Genomic DNA, 20,305 nt, shown 5'->3' with positions numbered 1-20,305 from the left:
ATTAGTGGACCTGCCCATCCAACCTTAAGATTGGTGGGCAGGCCAGGAGCCCCGGCACATGAGGGAACATGTTAGGGAAATTTTATTTTTCTATTTTGAACTTTTTCACATTTAGAGCCAATCTCCCTGAGGCTGCACTTAGCCTCAGGGAGATGCGTGCACTCTTTTGTGCGCATGCATGAAAGAGCACACTCTCGATTTTAGGAACCCCCCCTCCCCCGCCCGCACAGGGAGCGCATAGCACTTCCCTGTGGACGTCATGCTGGGTGGGCCTTAATTGGCATGCCCATGTAAAATGGCGCCGTGCCTCCGATCGGGGACGTCGATCGGAAGCGCGCCCGCACACGCCCGCCCATCAACTTCCCCCCCGATGGGGGGAAAATTCAGCCCTACACAGCAGAATAAGCAAGTGACAGATGGCCCTAGTGGGGGTGGGGTGGGGGGAGGGGACGTTGTGGGAGAAAAGATCGAAATAGGCTAAAAGGTGGGGATAAAACAATGAATGGAAATAAATTTTAAAAATAATAATAGATAGGTGGGAAAAATATATATATATAAAAATTAAAAAATAAATATTTGAAAAAAGGGGATCAAAAAGGGGTGAGGATGGAGGAGAGAGCTCATGATCGAAAGTTGTTGAACTCAATGTTAAATGTTAAGTCCGGAAGGCTGTAAAGTGCCTAGTCGGAAGATGAGGTGCTGTTCCTCCAGTTTGCTTTGAGCTTCACTGGAACATTGCAGCAGGCCAAGGACGGACATGTGGGCATGAGAGCAGGGTGGTGTGTTGAAATGGCAAGTGACAGGGAGGTCTGTCCGTCCTTGGCCTGCTGCAATGTTCCAGTGAAGCTAAACGCAAACTGGAGGAACAGCACCTCATCTTCCGACTAGGCACTTTACAGCCTTCCGGACTGAATATTGAGTTCAACTACTTCAGACCATGAACTCCCTCTTCCATCCCCACCCCTTTTTGATCCCCATATTTCAAATATTTATTTTTAAATTTATATTTATATATATATATATATATTTCCCACCTATCTCTATTATTATTATTTTAAAAATGTATTTCCATTTATTGTTTTATCCCCACCTTTTAGCCTATTTCGATCTTTTCTCCCACAACGTTCACTCCCCCCATCCCACCCCCACTAAAGCCCATCTGTCATTGGCTCATCCTGCTTTCTACTCTTAATTAGAACCTTCTTTAGCCAGTATCACCACCATCAACACCCCTTCGACCTTTTGTTTATGACATCTTTTGCAATCTCTTCTTTGCCTCCACCTATCAGTGGCCTTCTATCCATGTTCAGCTGTCCCACCCCCCCCTTAAACAGTATATATTTCACCACATTTTTACTGCTCGTTAGTTCTGAAGGAGAGTCATACGGACTCGAAACGTTAACTCTGTCTTTCTCTCCACAGATGCTGTCAGACCTGCTGAGTATTTCCAGCAAGTTTTGTTTTTGTTTCAGATTTCCAGCATCCGCAGTATTTTGCTTTCATCCAGGTCTCTTGTCTTAGTAAAGTTACACTATAATGCTAATTGACTGATGTATTTTGGAGTTCCGTTTCATCAAGTGAGTGAGTTCAATCTGCCTAAATTGCTAATAGCTTTTGATAAATAGGACTCTGGCCCCAGATATCAAATAAGTACTAAATGTAAGTCCTAGTTACTGCTAAAAATTTCCCTATTTATGTTTTCTTTATTTTAAGAAAATTTGATTATCAGTTGAAATACTCTTATGCAGTAGAAACAATGAAAGTATATAAGTTGCAAATTACCTCAGGAGATGCGGCTATTTTTGCAGAGGACTGAACAAAGCGCCTTTGAATGTGGGGCTGATTAAACTCAGGCAATAACCAAATTTCCAGTTGCTGCAGGCAGCAGACATGGCATTGCAGTTGATGCAACAGAATTGCAAGAGCACAAATAACTTGTATTACAGCACTGGCACCAACACAGGCCCATTGTTCAGTTAAGGTTCTGCATGCTGCTACAGACAGGAAACACCAATTTGTGAGATAATTTTGCTTTCTTTGTTAGCAGGTGTAATGTTCACTGACATCATGAGCTGATGGGGCTGCCATTTTGTTCTGCAATGAAGGGATTTGAAAAAAAGAGAATTAAAATTTAAAATCCAGGCATTGCTGAACAGGAAGCCAGTGTAGGCCAGTGAGCACAGGGATGATGAGTGAATGGGATCGGTGTGAGTTAGGTCACAGGTAGCAGACCTTTTGGATGACCTCGTGCCACTTATGAGATCAAGATTTAGATGGGTGTTGGGAGAGGGAGCAGGTGGGAGAGGGAGAACAGGGCTGAGCAGGGATGGAGAGGGTGAGGAGGGGTCCGGTGACTGTGGATGCAGAGGCGGAGAGGAGAAGAATAGAGGATGGGAGAGGATGGGAATGGTGGAGGACTGTGGAAGACCAATAGGGGAGGGGAAAGAAGAGGAGCAGAGAGTCAGATACAGTGCAGAGGAAAGTAGCAGAGGAGAGAGCATGATTAGAGAAGGGAGAGAAGGAAAGGGCGGGGAGAAAGAAGAGGAAGGGAAAGAAGTGAAGCAGAAAAAAAATTAGAGGAGAGAACGCTGTTAGAGGGGTAAGGTATGGATGAAGGTGAGGAGTGGGAGAGAAAAGGGCAGGGGCAGGGGGGAAAGGGAAAGAGAGAGGGTGATGAGGAGGAGAGAGAGATAGAGGTGAGAGAAGGAGGTGTGGAAAAGGGCAAGGCGAGTTTACTTCAGCAGGGATGGGTTTTGAGTTACAAATTTTCCATTTGTGGGGGCAGGGTGGTACCAGGGAACTGGTGGAGGGTATCTCATGAGAATGGGGGGGGCAGATTGCTGATGCTCAATTCCGACTCTAAGAGGGAGCATATTTCTGTCTCAGCAGACTTATTGGGGTGCAATTGGCTACTGTCAGATTTTCTTTTGTTTTAATGTGTGAAGGGAGAGTACTTGGAAATATCTTTCAAATCCTGCTGAATGCTTCTGGTGATTCTGACAAGGCGTCCCATTCTGGCTTGTCAGTTTACAGAATCAAACAGTGCAGAAGAGGCCCTTCGGCCCATCGACAACAACGGTTTCATGGTCGTCATTAGACTTTCAACTCCAGATTTTTATTTATTTCAAATTTCACTTAATTTATTGTTGTCTTTTTGGGGAAGGTGGGGTCAGTTACATACACTGTTGCATGTGTTGCATGTTTTGCTGCCTTATGTGGATCTGGGATAGTTTAGTTACCCTTTCCCAACAACCTCAGCTGTAGCATGATTGCCTCTGAGCCTGAAAATTGAGAATTCAAGCCCCAGTCCAGAAACTTGAGCATGTAATCTAGGTTGACACTGTGCACAGTGCCGAAGGAGTGCTGCACTGTTGCAGCTGCTCTCTTTCGGATAAATTAAATCGAGAACCGTTTTGTCCTTTCAGTGGAATAACTGTGCAAGAATTGCTGCTATGATAAGATGGAAAGGAAATTAATGAGGACTGTGTTGTATTTCATTGCAGGAGAATGGATCTGGGGATGAGAATACCTATGAACCAACCCCAGTTGAACGGCCCCTGAGAATTTTTACAACAATTGAACCTAACGATAATAATGATTACACAGGTAAAGCTGAAGAATTGCATCTCACTATGGTAGAACTTGCGGTAGAGATAAGATTATTCCAATATTTCTAACACTGTCAGCGGTTCATGTGCATTAAGGGCCAGGCTGCAGAGTTATCTTTAATGAACAACATGCAGCTCTGTGTGGAGTAGGTGGAAGTATTGGGAAAATCTTCTGAAAACCAGCACCCTTTTCTCTACTTCATAATCAGTGAAGCTATTTTTTAAGCACTCAACTCAGGTCATCATTTATATAAATTATAGACAGTGTCTTGAGAGTTATTGATTGTCAATGAGCAGCAGACAGAGAAATGGTCCAGAGATATCTGTCAAAGGTTAATACTGGCTAGATTACAGCACAAATCATGCTCATCAATGACTGAAATTCAGATCTCACTCCAGGTAAAGATTAACTGTAGTTCAGCTGTTACACATAGATATCTTCTTATTCGTAGTGATTCAAAAAATCCTGATGGCTTCATTATCAAGTGATTAATTGAACTTGTGGATCAGATCAGACAGTCATGATTGTATCTCCAGTCTGTACTAAGTAAAGCTGGTCTCACCCAGGACAACTGAGGAAGGTTTTAGCTCCTTTTCACTATTCAGTGATGTTGGCTGGGTAATTTGCAGATATTGGTTAAGATAAAAATGTGCTTGGCAGCAATGGTCAAATATACTGATAACACTTGCTGCCTTTTTAAAAAGTCATTCTTGGCATGTGGGTACCATTGGCAAGGCCAACATTTATTGCCCATCTCTTGTTACCCAAGGGAATGGTGGGCTTTCCTCTTGAGCCGCTCATGTTACCCTTGAGGAAGGAGTGGCGGGCCTTACTCTTGGACTGCTGCAGTCCATGTGGTGAAGGTACTTCCACAGTTCTTTTAGGCAGGGAGTTTCAGGATTTTTGCCCTCAGCTGACATATGTAGAAAGCTCACCAAAGTGACGTCCTGGAAAGAACAGATGCTGGTGTAACTGTCCCCAAACTAAGTGAGAGCCTTCAGAATAGAGAAGGGGCAAAAATATTCAACCAAAGTTTACTGTCCCAGAAAATCCTAGGGCCCTGTCCACCTGCATAAGTGGGGCAGTGCAGAGCCTCCATTCTTGCTCAAGAAAAGATCCTGTCCCAAATGCCAAAAGTGGGGTCACTTGCATAGTGGCCAGTAGCTACAAGGGTACATTGGTGTCATCCACCGATCCCATGTTGATCCAATCCACCCATGCCACTCTACCTAATGTCTCCCTGAGGCTCAAATGGGCTCCACAGCAAATACTAAGTTTTAGGGATCAGTTACTGAACTTTAGAAAAGATTTAGGCCTTTGGAAGGCAACAAAGGGATAGTAAGCACCCTATGGCATGGGTTCCAATAAGGCTGCAAAAACCTGAAAGGAGGAAGTCTCTGAGAAATCCCAATTACATACCCATTTGAGTGGAGGGATAGGGGTAAAGCAGAAAATTTGCCTAAGGCACATACCCCATACCCCCGACTGGAACTTCTGGTCTTAAATGCAGCAGAATCCCATTGCAGTCAGGTTCAAGCCCATATTATATTATATATTGTTTCCGTTTTAGAACAGAAATGAGAAGAATATTTTTCTCTTAGAGGGGTTGTGCGACTTTGGAACTCCCTGCCTCAGAAGACAGTGGAGGCGGGGTCATTAATTGCTTTTAAGGCGGAGGTAGATAGACTCTTGTTAGATAAGGGAATCTAAGGTTATTGGGGGTAGATGGGAATGTGGAATTCGAAACACAAACAGATCAGCCATGATCTAATTGAACGGCTCGAGGGGCTATTCAGGCCTACTTCTGCTCCTATTTTGTATACATGTATGTATTCTGAGTCTCCTTGGTTGGCCATGGGACTTACATCTTACTCAACTTCAAAGATTTGAGACTGCTGTGATTTTCATCATAATTATTCAGAAATCTATTTGATTTTTGAAAATCCTTATCTTTATGTTTTTACTTCATGCAGAAGCTTAAACTGTATTTCTTGAATGAGTTACCAAGATGGCTAGCCCAACCCAATTATTTTAAGAACACAGGCAACAGGCAATCTGATTGATTGTACTTAGCACCATCACTGCTCTTGGTATAAAATGCTGCATATTTGTCCCTTCAGTTCCAGGCTGCCATAGTTTACAGTGACACAAGTCACATGCTGATTGATGCACATATTGGTAGCCACCACAGGGATATTAGTGCTATGGAAAATCAGCCAATTGCCCTGCAGTCAGCCTTGTAAAAATAATTTTTATCAAAAGGTTCTATTTTGACAAAATTTTGTCACATGCTCAAAAATCACACCATTCACCTGAAGGATGCTTCTAGTCACTGTAAAAACCTTTTTTCAGAAAGACCAGTCTCAGTCAAGCCACCTGCACTCTTACCCAAGCCAGGACCTAAACCATCAGCTCATCTCCCAAAGGTATGTTAAAACAATCAAAATGTAACTTTGCATTTTTGGGGACCATGACAGGAATTTTAAGAACCCCCACCCCCCCACCCCACCACCCCCGCCACCCACCCACCCACCAATGGCAGGCTGGCAAGGTGTGTGGTACGTAAAATTGGGTAGCATTGTTGGGAAGTAAAATTGGGTAGCATTGATTGGCCCAGGCAAACCCACCCCTGACCCCACCACCACTAACCTTGTTTTCCGGATACAGTCCTTCACTGGGGATTGGCTGCAGTTCCACCATTGGCTTCTGCAGGCACTGCCTAACAGACTTAATCGGGATGGAGGTGGAAAGGTGGCCGGGTCTCTATCTGCCACCCTCCCGCCTGATTAAAATATTCCCCCACCGCAAACTTGCCACAGGGGAAGGCATTAAATCCAACCACTGTTCTTCATTAAAAAATGTTGCCTACTATTGTCATAGATGATGTGTGTGTGTGTGTGTGTATATATATATAAATTTCTAACTTGTGCTGCGTTCGACAAGGTAGTTGTAGAGGCATAAAAATTAGCCTTAGTATCTCTCAGTTAGGAAAATGTAAATTAACCAGGAATCCTGGTCCTTATTAGTACCAAATGACTTCAGTTGGGAAAGTTTGTGTGCCTCCTTGGCTGTGATGCCACCCTTCCCTCCCCCTCCCTCAACTCTCCTCGCCATTGGTTAAATAGCATGCTACCCCTGTTTGGGTTCACAGAAAAAGAACGGTCTCTTCTCAGGTTTAAGAAGTTTAAGCTTTTTTGTTGTGTTGATTATACAGAACAACACAGTACAGCATTCGGTCTCTTACAGCGTGCCAACTGGCAGGTGTGTAAACAACTGCTACAGAAATTTCAGTTGGCACCCTGCCTGCTGTATGCATTCTCGGCAGTTTTATCAGCTCCTTTTCCCTTTCTGTCCTGAAGGCAAATGCTCTTGGTGGATACAGTTTTGTATTTGCCAATAGCTCTCTGGTATCCCAGTTAAGTGGCCATTCACATCAATCTCACAGTGACTATCAGCAGATATTCACAAGGTATTAAGTCTGAGCCTCACGCAGTTCTCAACCAATTCTACATCTACATACTTTCCAGGGGGAGTCACTGGATACCAATCAGCAGCAAAAGTTGATGGTTTTAATTCCGTTCCCTCACCAAAATGTGTTGAGATAGTCACAGCATTCTAAACTGTTACTCCATTTGAGTTCAGCTCATTTAGTAAAATTACAACCACAACTTGCATTTATTTAACACTTTATCATAGTAAAATACCCCAAGCCAGAAAGTTAACCAAAGAAAACTGAACATTGAATCAAATAGAAAAGATATGAGGACAGGTTGGTCAAAGAGGTAGGATTTGAGGAGTGTTTTAAAGGAGATGGAGAGCTTTGAGGAAGGAATTCCAGAGTTTAGGGTCTTGGCTGCTGATGACATGCCTTCCAGTGATGGACAATGAAGATCAGGGATCCGCAAGAAGCCGGATTTGGAGGGGCACAGACCTCTCGAAGGGCCATAGGGCTGGTTGTGGTTACAGAGACAGAGGGAGGGTGAAGTTGTAGGAGTGGTGGTGCCGATTTGAAACAAGGATGAGAATTTTTAAATTGAGACTTTGCAGGACTGGGAGCCAATGTAAATCAGTGAGCACAGGAGTCATGGGTGAATGGAACTTAGTGTGAATTAGGATATAGGCAGGAAAGTATGGGTGAACTTGTGGAGGGTGCGAGGTGGGAGGCTGACAAGGACAGTATTGGACTAGTCAAGGTGTAAAGAACATAATTTTATTTTTTCATGGACTGTGGCTTTAAGATTGGACAGAGGCTTTAAAAACTACCATGGTTGCAGTTTAAAAGAGATGTTCACTAGAGCAGGAAGAAGAAAATCTACGATGTTGCTATCCTGGAACAGTGTGTTCCAGGTTGGACAGTGTGGTGTTGGAACGGAGACCTGGTTTAAGGGAAAACTGCCCAGCTCCTGATCAAGTGGTCAGGTTCTGTGTGAGGATAGTGCAGTAGATCAGCTCCTAGCCTGAAGAGAGAAAAAAGCTGAAACTTCTCTCTCCTGTGTTTGTAAGACTCCAGTAATCCTGCCATAGTAGCTAGCTGGCTATTTCTCACATTGCTGTATCCTACTTTCTTTGAAAGGCCCCTGTCAGGAGGGAAAGGGGAAAAATTAGCAGTAGAGACATTAAGAGCAAGTTTCAACCAGAGAACCACAGACTGCAGGTACTGGGAGACCACCTCATGTGAACCAGAACAGCCTGCAAGGAATTCGGGAAAAGTAATCAAAGTCAACCCATCTATTCCTGAACTCCGGACTGGTGCTATTGAACTGTTAACACTCTTAAAATCCATGTTTTGTGCGTCTTATGAGTGTTTGTGTATAGGGGTTTAAGAAGAGGTAGAGTTTAAGTTATTGAGTTAAAAGTTAGCAGTTCACATTTCTTCCTTTTGCCACTGATTATAGACAATTTGTTTAATAAACAGCTATTTACTTGTTAAGTTTACAAACCTGATGCTCGTATTCTTTTAACCTAAATTAGACAGTCAGGTAGAATTGGGGCAATCTGGCAGTCTGATTAAATTTCTCACATTTGTCATGGCTTGGGGAGCAGTGGGGCTTGATACTACAGCACACTATCCCCAATGAGTCGTGACAAAGGGTCAGGGTTAAAAAGAAATTTTGATGAGGGTTTCAGCAGCAGATGAAATGAGGGAGAAGCCAAGAAGGGCAATATCACAAAGGTGGAAGAAGGTGGCCTTCATGATGGACAGAATATGGGGTTGCAAGTTCAGCTCATGATTAAAAGTCTGGTAGAGCCTCAGACAGTAGCCAGGGAGGAGGGATGAGGCTGGTGGCTATTTCCTTTTATTACTCAGGATTATTATTATTCTTCCAGGACATCATTGCAGGGTAGTGTCCTAGGCCCAACCATCTTCAGCTGCTTCATCAATGACCTTCCAGGCAAGGATAGCCACATCCCATGAATGAAAAAAAAATTCATGGGACGTGGGCATCGCTGGCTAAGTCAGCATTTACCTCCTATCCCCAATTTCCCTTGAGAAGGCGGTGGTGAGCTGCCTTGTTGATCCACTGCAGTCCATGTAGTGTAGATATACCCACAGTGCTGTTAGGGAGGATTTTGACCCAGCAACAATGAAGGAACAGCGATATATTCCCAAGTCAGGATGGTGAGTGGCTTGGAGGGCAACTTCCAGGTGGTGGTGTTCTCATGTATCTGCTGCCCTTGTCCTTCTAGATGGTAGCAGTCGTGGGGTTGGAAGGTGCTGTCTAAGGAACCTTGGTGAGTTCCTGTAGTGTATCTTGTAGGTACACACTGCTGCTACTGTGCATCAGTGGTGGAGGGAGTGAATGTTTGTGGATGCGATGCCAATCAAGTGGGCTGCTTTGTCCTGGATGATGTAAAGCTTCTTGAGTGTTGTTAGAGCTGCACTCATCCAGGCAAGTAGAGAGTATTCCATCACACTCCTGATTTATGCCTTGTAGATGGTGGACAGGCTTTGGGGAGTCAGGAGGTGAGTTACTCACCTCAGGAGTCTTAGCCTCTGACTTGCTCTTGTATCCACAGTATTTATATGGCTAGCTGAATTCAATTTCTGGTCAATGGTAACTCCCAGGATGTTGACAGTGGGTGATTCAGCAATGGTAATGCCATTGAATGTCAAGGGGCGATGGTTAGATTCTCTCTTGTGGAGATGGTCATTGCCTGGCACTTGTGTGGCACGAACATTGCTTGCCTGGTCTTGCTGCATTTGGACTTGGACTGCTTCAGTATCTTAGGAGTCACGAATGGTGCTGAACATTGTGCAATCATCAGCGAACATCCCCACTTCTGACCTTATGATGGAAGGAAGCAGCTGCAGATGGTTGGGCCTAGGACACTACCCTGAGGAACTCCTGCAGTGATGCCCTGGAACTGAGATGACTGACCTCCAACAACCACAACCATCTTCCTTTGTGCTAGGTATGACTCCAGCTAGCAGAGAGTTTTCTGCCTGATTCCAATTGACTCCAGTTTTGCTAGGGCTCCTTGATGCCATATTCGGTCAAATGCTGCCTGGATGTCAAGGGCAGTCACTTTCACCTTACCTCTTCAGTTCAGCTCTTTTGTCCATGTTTGAACCAAGACTATGATGAGATCAGGTGCTGAGTGATCTTGGCAGAATCCAAACTGAGCATCAGTGAGCAGGTTATTGTTAAACAAGTGCCACTTGATAGCATTGTTGATGACCCCTTTCATCATTTTACTGATGATCAACAGTAGACTGATGGGGTGGTATTTGGCCGGGTTGGATTTGTCCTGCTTTTTCTGTACAGGGCATAGCTGGGCATTTTTCCAGATGACCGGGTAGATGCCAGTGTTGTACAGCTTGGCTAGGGACGTGGCAAGTTCTGGAGCACAAGTCTTCAGTACTATTGCTGGAATATTGTCAGGGCCCATAGCCTTTGCAGCATTAAGTGCCTTCAGCCATTTCTTGATATCACGTGGAGTGAATCGAATTGGCTGGACTGGTATCTGTGATGCTGGGGATCTCTGTAGGAGGCCGAGATGGATCATCCACTTGGCATTTCTGGCTGAAGATTGTTGTAAATGTTTCAGCCTTATCTTTTGCACTGATGTGCTGGGCTCCCCCATCATTGAGGATGGGGATATTTGTGGAGCCTCCTCCTCCAGTGACTTGTTTAATTGTCCACCACCATTCACGACTGGGTATGGCAGGACTGCATAGCTTGGATCTGATCCATTGGTTGTGGAATCGCTTAACTCATAGATGTCTACAACACAGAAGGAGGCCATTCGGCCCATCGTGTCTGCATCAGTCAACAAAGATCTGACTACACATTGTCGGAAAGGCAGATGAGCTTAGGGCGTGGATTGGCACGTGGGATTACGACATTATTGCTATTAGTGAGACTTGGTTGCAGGTGGGGCAGGACTGGCAGCTCAATGTTCCGGGGTTCCGTTGTTTCAGACGTGATAGAGGGGGAGGGATGAAAGGGGGAGGAGTGGCATTACTAGTCAGGGAAAATGTCACAGCTGTGCAAAAGCAGGACAGCCCGGAGGGCTCGTCTACAGAGGCCATATGGGTGGAGCTGAGGAATGGGAAAGGTGTGACCACACTAATAGGGTTGTATTATAGACCGCCCAATAGTCAGAGAGAATTGGAGGAGCAAATCTGTAGAGAGATAGCAGACCGATGTAAGAAACCGAAAGTTGTGATAGTAGGAGATTTTAACTTTCCACATATTGACTGGGACTCCCATACTGTAAAAGGGCTGGATGGCTTGGAGTTTGTCAAATGAGTTCAGGAAAGTTTTCTAAATCAATATATAGAGGTACCAACGAGAGAGGATGCAATACTTGATCTCCTATTAGGGAACCAGACAGGTCAGGTGACAGAAGTATGTGTAGGCGAACATTTTGGGTCCAAGTGACCACAATGTCATTAGTTTTAAGCTAATTATGGATAAGGATAGGTCTGGTCCTCGAGTTGAGATTCTAAATTGGAGAAAGGCCAATTTTGTGGAAATGAGAAAGGATCTAGGAAGAGTGGATTGGCATAAGTTGTTTTCTGGCAAAGAAGTGGAAGGCATTCAAAGGCGAAATTTTGAGAGTGCAGAGTTTGCATGTTCCTGTCAGGATTAAAGGCAAAGTTAACAGGCATAGGGAACCTTGGTTTTCAAGGGATATTGGCGATCTGGTTAAGAAGAGAGAGGTGTATAGCAGGTATAGGCAACAAGAAGCAAATGAGGTACTCGTAGAGTATAAAAAATGTAAGAAAATACTAAAAAAGGAAATCAGGAAGGCAAAAAGAAGACATGAGGTGGCAGATAATGTGAAGGTAAACCCGAAGGGTTTCTACAAGTATATTAAGAGTAAAAGGATAGTAAGGGACACAATTGGTCCCCTTGAAGATCAGAGTGGTCGTCTATGTGTGGAGTCTCACAAGATCGGGGAATCTTACAGTTTTTTTGCATCAGTATTTACTCAGGAAACTGGCATAGTGTATAAGGAAGGAAGGGAAACAAGCAGTAGTTTCATGGAACATATAGAGATTAAAGAGGAGGAGGTGCTTGCTGCCTTACAGCGAATAAAGGTAGATAAATCCCCCAGGCCTGACATGATATTCCCTCGGACCTTGAGGGAGACTAGTGTAGAAAAATGGCCTTAGCCACGGGTGAGGTGCCGGAGGATTGGAGGGTAGCTCATGTTGTTCCGTTGTTTAAAAAAGGCTCCAAAAGTAAACCAGGTAATTACAGGCCAGTGAGCCTGACGTCAGTAGTAGGTAAATTATTGGAAGGTGTTCTGAGAGACCGGATATATAATTATTTGGACAGCCAAGGGCTGATTAAGGGTAGTCAGCATGGCTTTGTGCGTGGTAGGTCGTGTTTAACAAACCTTGTAGTCACTTTCCTCTGTTATTTCACAGTCCTCCACCCTGATGTCTATACCTGCGTTATCCTTTTCCATTGTGAAGACCAACACAAAGTATTCATTAAGGACTGTACCCATGTCTTCCGGGTCCACATACAGATTACCTCCATGCCCCCTAATTGGCCCTACTCTTTCCCTAGTTATTCTCTTGCTCTTTATATATTAAAAAAAACCCTTTGGGTTTTCCTTTATTCTACCCACCAATGCTTTCTCATACAGTCTCTTAGCTTTCCTAATTTCCTTTTTAAGTTCCCCCTGCACATTTTATACTCCCTCTAGGGACTCTGCCGTATTGAGCCCTCGGTATCTGCCATAAGCTTCTCTTTCTTTCTTAATGCTAACCTTTATGTCCCTTGACATCCAGGGTTCTCCGGACTTGGTCCCCCACCTCCCCGCCCCCAACTTGCCCAGCACCCCCCCCCCAACTTGCCCAGCACCCCCCACCCCCACTTGCCCAGCCCCCCCCACCCCTACTTGCCCAGCCCACCTCCCCCCCCACTTGCCCAACCCCTCACCCCCACTTGCCCAGCCTCCACCCCCCCACACCATTTGGCAGCAAGTTCCACATTATCACCATCCTCAGCATAGAGAAATTTGTACTAAATTCTCTATTTGTTATATTATATCAATACTAATATGCTGGCTTAAGAACAATTTTGAACTTCAAATTTTGCCTTTTCTTGTTGCAGGTCTGGAACATTAAATCAGACAGTGATCCTGCCAACATGTGTGATCTATATATTGATCCCAACATTACCAAAGGTCATATTTTAATATATATTTAGATCTATGTAGAGAGAGGGAACAAAAGCTGGGCAAGGGTCAAAAATACATAGATCCAGGACACTACCAAGGTGGAACAGAATATGAAAGAAAGATGAGATAAATAAAAAATTAGCGATTAGCTGAAGTCAAGCTTGGGTTTTAATAGCCCATTAATCGTAGAAGGAAAGAGAGACGGAAACGAGAGATGAGTTCCATAGGTTTGAGGTCCTGGGAGATATTCATGGACTCTTAGGAGGTAATCTTAAATCACCTCTGAAAACTTATCACCCTGTTCCTGCCACTACTGCTTTAACTGGGCCCTTGTCATAGGTTGCCTGGTTACTCATCTGACTCCTACTTCGTTAATATATGCAAATTGGGGTCCAATGGTGCCATTGGTATCTCAATAGTATTTTAACCAGTCTCTGAGTGGGGTGCCTACTGTGGCTTCCCCACTAGCAAAATCTTCCAGGTAAGATGCAGACTCTAAAAGGTACCTTTGATGAACCCAGAGCAGTGGGAGTTCTCCTCCGGGCCTCACGACAGGCATCTGGGCCACCACTGCCTCAGACAGGACTTTGGTGCTTAAGGAGGGACATATTTGCATTGGAAGCAGTTTAGAGAAGGTTCACTAGGTTGATTCCTGGGATGAAGGGGTTGACTTCAGAGAAAAGGTTGAGCAGGTTGGGCCAATACTCACTGGAGTTTAGAAGAATGATATTGAAACATGTAAGATTTTGAAGGGGCTTGACAGGGTAGATGCTGAGAGAATGTTTCTTCTCGTGGAATCAAGATCTAAGGGGGCATAGTTTCAAAATAAGGAGTCTCCCATTTAAGACAGGGATGAGGAGGAATTCCTTCTCTCAGGGGATCATTAATTTTCTGAATTCTCTACAGAGAGCAGTGGATGCTAGGTCATTAAATATATTAATGGCTGAGTTAGAGAGAGTTTTGATCTACAAGGGAGTTGACAGTTGTGGGGAGCAGGCAGGAAAGTGGAGGCCACGATCAGATCAAGCATGATCTTATTGAATGGCAGGGCAGAATCAAGCAGCCAAATGCTTACCCCTTCTTCTGTTCTGATATAATTGACCTCAGTGCTGTAGGGTTGTCAGATGGGGGATGCGGAGGGCTATATATGTCAACTCATCTCTGTTATGTAATGACCCCTTCTGGAAGGTGCACAAATGAATTTATGGTGAAAATAGGATGAGACTTGGTTGTGATGCCCACACCTCGCTGCATCATGATCAAATGAAGTTAATACTGTCCACGATTGAAGCTCATTTATTCGATCTGTTAGGGCTCACCTGGGTTCCCTAGTTAATATCTGCCAATTCTTAGTGATATAGACTCACATTAGGAATGGCTGTCTGCGCAGAGCGCTGTGGACTACATGGTGCTAGTGGAATTATACCCTTGAAAAGATCAGTCCCTTCAAGAAATGAGGGGAGAAAAAATGGGGAAAAAGATATTGGACAGAATTTCCTGGGTGACGTGCGGGTGGTGGGCCCGCTTAAAATGGCGTGCACTGACATCAGGCGGGCGTCCCGACATCACCGTGCGCCATCGTGATATTTAGCTGGGCGGGCGCGCGAAAAAGTGCAACGCGTGCCCGCCATTAATTAAAGGGCTTATTAAGGCCCTTAACTCGGCAATCGATGCTGATTTTGAGGTGCCCGTGCGATCTTCGGCTCGGCGCACAGGAGCAACGGGCAGGCGGGTAAGTGGCTTTTTAACAAAACTCATCCACAGGCAGGATATGTGGGCTCAGTGGGGTTGTCAATGTGTTCTGTGAAGTATTTATTGCAGCAAGTGTTTTAAACTTGCCTGTGTGATTGTTACCAGTTCAGATCAATTTCCAGCAGCTTTCTCTGTACTTTGAAGCTTCAGCTCAGCACTCTGCAGTCAGGAATCTTTATTGGGCCTGCAGCTTTCCGGAGGCCTCCATTTAGCCTGGGGGTATGGGTTCTGACATCTCCATTGGAGGCAGCTCCTCTGAGGAGGAAGGGAGGGATAGAATAAGGAGGAGGCCAGGATTGGACAAACAGCCTCCAGGGGAGCCACCTTTGGGAGGCCAGGCGCAGGCACAAGGGGCGCAGGGCCAAGAGGTAGTCCAAGGTGGAAGGGTCCACAGAAGGGGCCAGTATCCTGCTGCCAGGGTATACAGGCGGCGAAGCAGCTACCTCAATATGACTGAGGTGCAGTGACAAAGGAGGTTCCGATTGTTAAGGGAAACAGTCAACTACATCTGTCAGATGATTGGCCCTGAGATATCTCTGAACTGTGTGGGCGGACACCCCATGCCAGCAGCTCAGAAGGTCACAGTTGCCCTCCACTTCTATGCATCTGGCTCCTTCCAGGGTTCGGTGGGTGATCTTTGCGGTGTCTCCCAATCATCTGTCCTCACTTGTGTCAAGCAGGTTACAGATGCTCTGTTCAGACATGCATTGACCTTCATCCACTTCCCCTGCGACCAGGCAAGCCAGACACAGTGAGCCAGAGGCTTCGCGGCCATTGCTGGCTTCCCCCATGTCCAGGGTGCTATAGGCTGCATACATGTGGCCATCAAGGCGCCAGTAGGTGAACCCAGTGCCTTTGTCAACAGGAAGGGCTTCCACTCCAAGAACATGCAGATAGTGTGTGATCACAGGATGCAGATTTTACAAGTTTGTGCTTGGTACCCAGGCAGCTCCCACGATGCCTACATCCTCAGACACTCCCAGGTGCCGGGGCTCTTCAGTGCTCCAGCCCGGCTGGATGGATTGCTGCTGGGTGACAAGGGCTATCTCCTGTGAAGGTGGCTCATGACGCCTCTCCGCCATCCTAGAACAGAAGCTGAGCAGCGGTACAATAGGAGCCAGGGCACCACAAGGGCTGTGGTGGAGAGAGCCATCGGTCTTCTCAAAATGCGCTTCTGATGCATGGACCGCTCAGGGGGCGCACTCCAGTACCCCCCCAGATCGTGTCTCTGTGATAGTGGTAGCATGCTGCGCTCTGCACAACCTTGTGCTGGAAAGGGGGGATGCAGTTGATGATGAAGACCTTGACGCAGTGGATGCGGCTGCACACGATGAATCCAACAGTGGCTCAGAGGATGAGGAAGCACAGGGCAATGATGAGGGGCAGTACGCCAACCCGCTATTATACCAAGGAGGCAGGGACACCCGGAAGACTTTAATCCAATGAACCTTCAGCTCGCTCCACGCAAATGGACCTGCAGGACCAGCATTGCCTGGTGCATCCATAGGTGGCACTTAAGTGCTACATCTTCCACTTCATCAGCTGCAACTAAAGGCTTAGTACATAAACATCAATGTCCACTCAAACAGTCATGATATGTCTGTGAAACAGACAAATGCAGCACAAAGGAGACACCCTCAGCCATGGTCACAAATGTGGACTTTATTCCCATCCATCAGCTGGTGCCACAAAAAACAAAACAAAACGATGCTCCAACGTTGACAAAAATAAATTCCCTAATCTAGGGGCAACACAAAATCACCAGTGAGAAACCCGTGGAGTGCCTAACGTGCCTTATGCTTACGTTTGCGGGTGCCTTTTCTTGGTGCCGTCCCATCGCTCGGAGTGGTTTGTGAGACAGCCTGCTGACTCTGCTGTCCTGTTGGCCTCGATGACCTTGGTGGGTGTCCTCTGGCCCGTGGAGCCTGTGATGGCCCCACCTGGGAGGGAGTGGCCAGTTCCAGAACTGGCACCTCCCCAGTTGTCGCAGCCTCAACGGATGCAATGGTCACTGGCAGAGGGGCAGAGGAGCTGTTGCCCTCATCCGGTGCGCCCTGAGAGGAGCTCGCAGAGACGACAGGCAGCTGCTGCGCCAACATGAGGTCACTTTGGACCTCCCTGCTCACCGCAGAAGGATGGGCACTGAGCTGGGACACTTGGTGCCCAGAATATCTCCCACATTGCCAATGAGCACCTGTGGCCATTAGCGCTGTGAGGGCTTGCAGGTCCGAGCGTAACCCAATCAGATGCTGATCAATCCATTGGAAGCCCCTCTCCATGAGAGTCGCCAATCTCTCAATGGAGGAAACCTGATGCTCTGACATGAGGTTCATGCCATCACTGACACTCTGCCTGGATTCCTCCACCACAGAGACCAAGTGAAGCACACTTTCATGCAACACTGCCAGATGCTCCCACTTGTCCTGCAGCTGCTGCATGGTGGACATCTCCAGAGGCACATCATCACTGCCCGACTCAGCATGTGCCCGGTCCCCTGTAGTCCTCCGGCTGCTGGCACCATCAGCACTCTCTGTCCCTGCCATCTCCTCCAGCGATTGTGAAGTGCCCTCTCCACTGTGACTCGGGACACTAGCCAACGTTATATTCCCCACCAAAGTGGTAGTTGCTGTGCTGGTGCCTGGCTCGCTGAAATGATGTGATCCTCGTGCCAATTGACACCCCTCAGGTGTGGAAGGGGGACTCTGCACGTGCTCCTGGCGGCCATGCTGTGGTGATACTGAAATTAACAACAAAGACAGTGGATCAGTTAGTGTTCACTCAGTAACACAATTCATCCCTTTCCCCCACCCAGGCTCATAATGCGCTCAACCTTCAAGAACTTAAGGAGATGAACATTGGTGGGGTGGCAAATAGTCAGGAGGAGGGCCAAACATTAGACGCGCATACTGACGGGCTGGTCAGATGGCCTAAGGAATGCCACATGGAATGTAATGTGGATAAATGTGAGGTTACGCACTTGGGCAGGACAAACAAGGTACGGGAATACAGGAGAAATGGTAGGACCGCGGGACGTAAAGACGATTACAGTGACCATGCTGGGCAGACCCGTTAAGGTAGCAGAACAGTAACATAAGGCATTTAACAGGGTAAGAGCCAGACTTGCCTTTATTAGCCGAGGAGTAGAATGTAGGAAAAGGGAGGTCATGTTGCAAGTGCAGAAAACGCTGTCAAGGCCACAGCTACAATTCTGCGTTCAGTTGTGACCTGTGTTTCATGGGAGGGATGGCATTGGAGTGGAGAGAATGCAGAGGTTCCTGACCTGGATGCATGCTGGCCTGGAAAGTTGGAGTGATGAGGAAACATTGCAAACACTTGTGACATTTGCCGTGAATCACAGGAGATTGACAAGGTCACATTATTGAGCTTCATACCGTTATGAGGGGCATAGAACGGGTGGACAGAAGGCAACATTTCCCCTCAGCGCAGGGATGACTAATGTGGTGGCATTTATTTAAGTTGAGTGCCATGAGGTTGACAGCTGAGGTGCTGAGGTCCTTTTGGATAGAGTAATGTGGGACGCACTGGCTGAAAGGGTGGTGGAGGTAAAAACCCTCCTAAGATGCAATAAGTCTTTGGCTGTGCAGTAGCGATGCCATGGCATGTTAGGCCATGGGGATAGTGGTCAGAAGTGGGATAAGGTGACTTTGGAAGGTGCTAGAGATGCGCATCCTCAAGGGGTCGAGGGATCCTTGTGTCTGACCCACACGTCTGACTGCATCTGTCTGGGAATGAGCAGTGTTGCTGCATTAATGATTGCAGCAATCCTCGGTGTTTTGGATGGTGGGAAGGCAGAGTGGATGGGACTGTGGACCTCAAATACCTGGCTGCTGCACCCCAGCCTCAACGACACCTGCCGACCTGGCCGCTTGGCTCCTTTCTAGCTCCATGGCCTGTTCTTCGAAGTGGGTCAGTGTGTGCAGCATGGTCTGGTCACCACCAGACTACTCAAACGTGACAAACACCAACATATGCTGCGGGGAGAACCCATCTTCTCATCAACCACTAAGGCTGATGTAAGCATGGTCACTATCTGTTTGCCCACCCAGCGTGCGCCAAGTACCCAATACAGTACGACACTAAAACTGGGGGACGGCGGGTGCCTCAAAGGCTAAGGCTACCTGCTGGGTTAAATGGCCAAGGCCAACATGGTACTCACCCTTCCAGAGCGCAACAAATCATTGAAACGCTTGCGGCACTGGGTCCCTGTTCGATGGACAGCATCTAGGGAGCTGACCACCTCCGCCATCTCCTGCCAGGCCCGCTTCATGACATGGGGGGCCCTCCTCCTCCCATCCCTGGGAAAAAGGACCTCTTGCCGTGCTGCCACCTCCTTGAGAAGGGCAGCAAGGCAGGCATCAGAGAAGCGAGGGGCACATTGGCCCCCCCGTGGCCTACCCTGCAGCCTGCCCTCCTCCTCTGGCCTGCCCTTCTCCTTTGGCCTTCCCTCCACCAGAGCCTGCTGTGCAGACCCCCTGTACCTGTAGCTGGCCATGGTGATCAGCCTAAAGGAGGCAGCCTGGCCTTTCTTTATGCAGACTGCAGGTTCCCCATTGGAACCGGCCGTCTGTACACAGCCACTGCAATTTTAAACATCCCGCTCTCCACGGGAGTGTGAAATGCGCTGGGCGGGCCTTAACTGGCCCGCCCACGCAAAATGACGGTGCGGCCTGGATCGCCGGTGGCGATCGGCTCTGCGCCCGCCCGCGATTGGGTCAGCCCCGCCCGCCCGACGAACGGAAAATTCAACCCCCTAAATTCTGTGCGCCTTGGCTGCTTTTTGGATAGGACAGCTGTTATTTGTATCTGTACTGAGAGAGGGCCTTTGTTGTGTCATGTTTTTATGTATTGCGCATTTCACCTATCCTCCCTTCTTCACAGGCAGTGGAAGTATAAGTTTACCAGACCCCAGACCACAACTGTCAATTCCTCCACGAGGAGCAAATGCAGCAACTCCAGGGTAAGTGAAGCCCATTGATCAAAGAAAGAAAGAAGGACATGTATTTATATAACCCTGTTCACAACCTCAGGGTGTCCCAAAGTGCTTTACAGCCAATTAAGTGCTTTTTAAGTGTAGCCACAGTTGTAGTATAGGAAAAGTGGCCACTGTTTTGTACACAGCAAGGTCCCACAAACAGCAATGAAATAAATGCAAAGATTATTTGTTTCACTGATGATGTTTGAGGCATAAATATTGTCCAGGACTCCCTCGCTCTTCTTCAAAATAATGCTTTGGGATCTTTTATATGCACCTGAGAGCAGATGGGTCTCATCGAACATGTGA

At 46.8% G+C, this 20,305-nt stretch overlaps 1 protein-coding gene across 1 annotated transcript in view; it reads left to right on the top strand.

The window, feature by feature from the left end:
* Nucleotides 1–20,305, top strand: part of LOC144694748 (B-cell linker protein-like) — a 46,667-nt gene that overhangs the window by 6,330 nt on the left and 20,032 nt on the right. Inside the window, exons 2-3 of the mRNA XM_078565321.1 lie at nt 3,504–3,606; nt 19,903–19,981. Coding sequence (XP_078421447.1) covers nt 3,504–3,606; nt 19,903–19,981 — 182 coding nt within the window. The remainder of the gene's footprint in view (nt 1–3,503; nt 3,607–19,902; nt 19,982–20,305) is intronic.

Source organism: Cetorhinus maximus, chromosome 20, assembly GCF_964194155.1.
Source record: "Cetorhinus maximus chromosome 20, sCetMax3.hap1.1, whole genome shotgun sequence".
Taxonomy (NCBI): Eukaryota; Metazoa; Chordata; class Chondrichthyes; order Lamniformes; family Cetorhinidae; genus Cetorhinus; species Cetorhinus maximus.
The sequence above is the reverse complement of the archived record's forward strand: the minus strand, read 5'-3'. Positions and strand labels throughout refer to the sequence as shown.